The sequence below is a fragment of the Verticillium alfalfae genome, genomic scaffold, assembly GCF_000150825.1.
Source record: "Verticillium alfalfae VaMs.102 supercont1.4 genomic scaffold, whole genome shotgun sequence".
Lineage (NCBI taxonomy): Eukaryota > Fungi > Ascomycota > Sordariomycetes > Glomerellales > Plectosphaerellaceae > Verticillium > Verticillium alfalfae.
Genome location: NW_003315035.1, coordinates 2685257 through 2688371, shown reverse-complemented (window position 1 = coordinate 2688371; position 3115 = coordinate 2685257). Strand labels below are relative to the sequence as shown.

Below are 3115 nucleotides of genomic sequence, written 5' to 3'. Positions count from 1 at the left end.
GTAGCTCTCCAACCCCAAAATGTTGCCCTCCGTTGGCGACGCCCTTGTCCACGATGGATTTGGTGATCGGCTGCAGCATGCACAGCGTGTTGAAAGTTCGATACGGGACGCCGGTGCTATCTCTCGATCGCTGCATCAGCTCGTGGAACTTTTCGCGGGCGTAGTTCATCGGTCGTGCGTCGTTCTTGAAGGATGCTGTGAACCAGGCATTTCTGGTACACATGTCAGCCAACACATCCCGTCTCTCGACCTCCAGCGGCAGGCCATCTCGTCACGTACCGGAACCCTGCGGGCTGTCCAGCCCCCAGTGCGTTGGTCACCGCGGAGAGCGTATCAACCTTGGTCGTGTCGTCGTAAAGACCCTCGACGTCGTAATACACCTCGAACGCCGCCGGCTTGACCTCACCCAGCGTGTTCTCCACAGCAGCATTGAGGATGGTGCCTCCGAGAATCTGGGGTAGGTGTGCCCAGTACACGATCGACGAGCTGTTCTCGTCCTTGTGCACATTGTCGGTAAACTGCACCAGCGCGTCGATGAGGGCCGGGCCCGACTTGAGGTCGTAGTACAGGTTGCCGCCCCAGACCACCGGGCGCTCAGGATCCGGGAACTCGATCGGGTACATATCGAAGCGTGTGATGAGCCCCAGGTTCCCGCTGCTGCCCTTGAGCGCCTGCCAGAGGTCCGGGTTGCTGGTCGCGTTGGCGTTGACGATGGAGCCGTCCGCGAGCACAACCTCAAAGTTGGCCACCGTGTCGCAACCCATGCCATGCGACGCCGAGTGGAAAGAATTGCCGCCGCCGCTGATAAAACCGCCGGTGCCCACGGTGCCCGCTCGGCCGCCCGTCACTGCAACGCCGTAAGGCGCCAGCTCATCGTACACGGTCTGCCAATGACTCCGGGCTGGACTGATGCAAGCCTGGTTTCGGGATCCCAGGTCGTGCCGTTCATCTGGCCTGATGACAACAAAATCGATCAGAAAAGGCTTCTTTCAAAAGACCCGGTACTTGTGGTCAAGATAAACGGGCAGCTTCAACATACCAAAGTCGATCGTGATGCCGTGCTCGACGCCATTGGAGAGCGCGTGCGCGCCGTGTCCGCCACCTCGGATGCCAAAGGGACAGTCACCTGCCACGATTGTCTTGATCGCCACCGAGACGTCTTCGGCCGTCGACGGCTGTACCATGCACCATGGTTCGAGGGCCGCTGAGACAGACCAGTACGTCTGAAGACGAGCCTCGTAGGCCTCAGAGTCGGGAAAGTAAACCTTACCCTCGAGACTAGGAACGTTCTTCAAATCCAAACACTGCGAGCCACACGAGGTTAGCAATCATCCTAATCACCGCGATCGATCTCCTGGCCCGACACTAAGAACAGGACTCACGCAACGGGACACGCAGCTCCTGGTGGCCATGCCCGCACTGCCCAGGGCCAGTAGGACGCCGACAGTCATGTTCGCCCGCGGACTCGGCATTGTTGCTGCTCTCAATGGAATTGACGACTGATGAGCACCGGACTATTGGGTGAACAAATGGAATCGCGACATCGGCGAACCTGGGCAGACTATATGCAAATCCAGTGCGGCGAACGAACTGCAAAACCCCCTTTTTGGGGATGCAGTTCGCACGCGTTTTTCATCTGCAGTCTGCAATCTGCAGCTGCAGGATTGTGGTCTTTTGGTGGTCGCTCGACCCTTGCCATCTGCTAATGTCGGCGGAAAACCCGCTTCGAGGCTGTGAGCTGTAGAGGATTATTAGCACCCTTGCATGATACAGGCAATCAACTCGATTATCTGATGCGAGTGCACGGGGCAGTACCCTCGATTTGTATCTTGGGCGCAACAGATGAGCGGTCACAAAGCTGTGCCGCAGCCCCGATTCGCGAAAAGCCAAGACGATATTTCGCTGGCCTGGATTGTAGCCTCTCGCAGTTGAGGTCTGGTCAGCAGGGGGGCAGCAGCGGTCCTTGTTCTCTGAGCTCCTATTCACTACCCTAATGCGAGGTGAGGTAGAATACCTGGGTTGAGGTGCATCAACGTAGGTGGGATGATTTGACGCCGAAACCGCTGAAAACAGCCCATCCGCCATCAATCATCTCATCGCGTATATACATATCACTGAAGGGGAATTGCATGCGCATGAGAGGTGAACGACGCGAACTTGCGCTCGCCTGATGTCCGTAGGTTCGGTCGACCCGCGTTCCTCGTATCCAGTACCTAGCAGTGTGATGGTGAAAACGCTGTGACCTCGGCACTCAGTCTTTTATTTTTGTCTTTTTACTCTCATGTTCTTCTTTCCGCAGATGATTCAGCTGCAAGCATTCACTTTTCTCCCGTTTCCCAACTTCATGCTGGGATCCATATAAGCTCAATGATACCATCAAGGGTTTTCATGGGCTTTCCCTCCTTCGTCGTCCATCGCTCGTCGTCCTTCTTCCGGACATAGACCTGTGAGACGGACCCGTCTTCAAGGTACTGCGAATCGTAGATGTCCCAGGCCATCTTTTTACCCGTCTTGCTGAGTGGCAGTCGCTGGGGGCCGAAGGTGTAGTCAAAGGCCCACCCGTTGTTCTTTCTGTCCAATTTGATGTCTGAGCGGAAGGTGCCCTCGATCTGGTTGAGGTCGAAGTCGATGCCTTGAGGATACTGCGCGACACTGTATCCGTTGGAGATGATAAAGTTATCGGCGGTGACGAAGCGTTGGTAAGAGCAGTCCTCCCCGCAAGTGCGGGCAATCTTGGTCGTGTTGAGCGGGAACGAGGCGTGCCACCACTTCTTGTGACCCTTGAAATGATGGATACTGAAGGGTTTGAGGCCGCTCTCATAAAAGCCTGCCGCGTCTCCCGAGAGATCGAGCTGCCAGAGGTCATCGAGTAGGGTTAAGCGCACGCGGTATTCTCATAGATGCACTTGCGGAGGAGGATATCTCCCTGAGGACCCCAGCCCGAGTTGGACCCCTTCAGTTTGCCCGCGTAATGCACGTATCATGGATGCTTGATATGATCTTTCCAGGGGCCGGCTGAGGAAGACCCGCCGCCGCCAAAGGCCTGGGAACCCGGCGCTTGACGGCGCCGGCATCCTCGGACAAAGTTCCGACGTAGAGCGGTTTTGTGTGGAAT

The 3115-nt window shown here is 56.6% G+C and overlaps 2 protein-coding genes across 2 annotated transcripts in view; both read right to left on the bottom strand.

Annotated features, from left to right (window-relative positions):
* VDBG_04288 (FAD binding domain-containing protein) overlaps positions 1–1472 on the bottom strand; it is a gene marked incomplete at both ends in the record, with an annotated part of 2714 nt that extends 1242 nt beyond the window's left edge. Inside the window, 4 exons of the mRNA XM_003006289.1 lie at positions 84–212; positions 280–949; positions 1040–1304; positions 1383–1472. Of these exons, the coding sequence (XP_003006335.1) occupies positions 84–212; positions 280–949; positions 1040–1304; positions 1383–1472 (1154 nt within the window). The remainder of the gene's footprint in view (positions 1–83; positions 213–279; positions 950–1039; positions 1305–1382) is intronic.
* An 870-nt stretch (positions 1473–2342) lies between these two features.
* The window catches only part of VDBG_04287 (conserved hypothetical protein), a gene marked incomplete at both ends in the record, with an annotated part of 1830 nt that continues 1057 nt past the window's right edge, over positions 2343–3115 (bottom strand). Inside the window, one exon of the mRNA XM_003006288.1 lies at positions 2343–2852. Within this exon, the coding sequence (XP_003006334.1) occupies positions 2343–2852 (510 nt within the window). The remainder of the gene's footprint in view (positions 2853–3115) is intronic.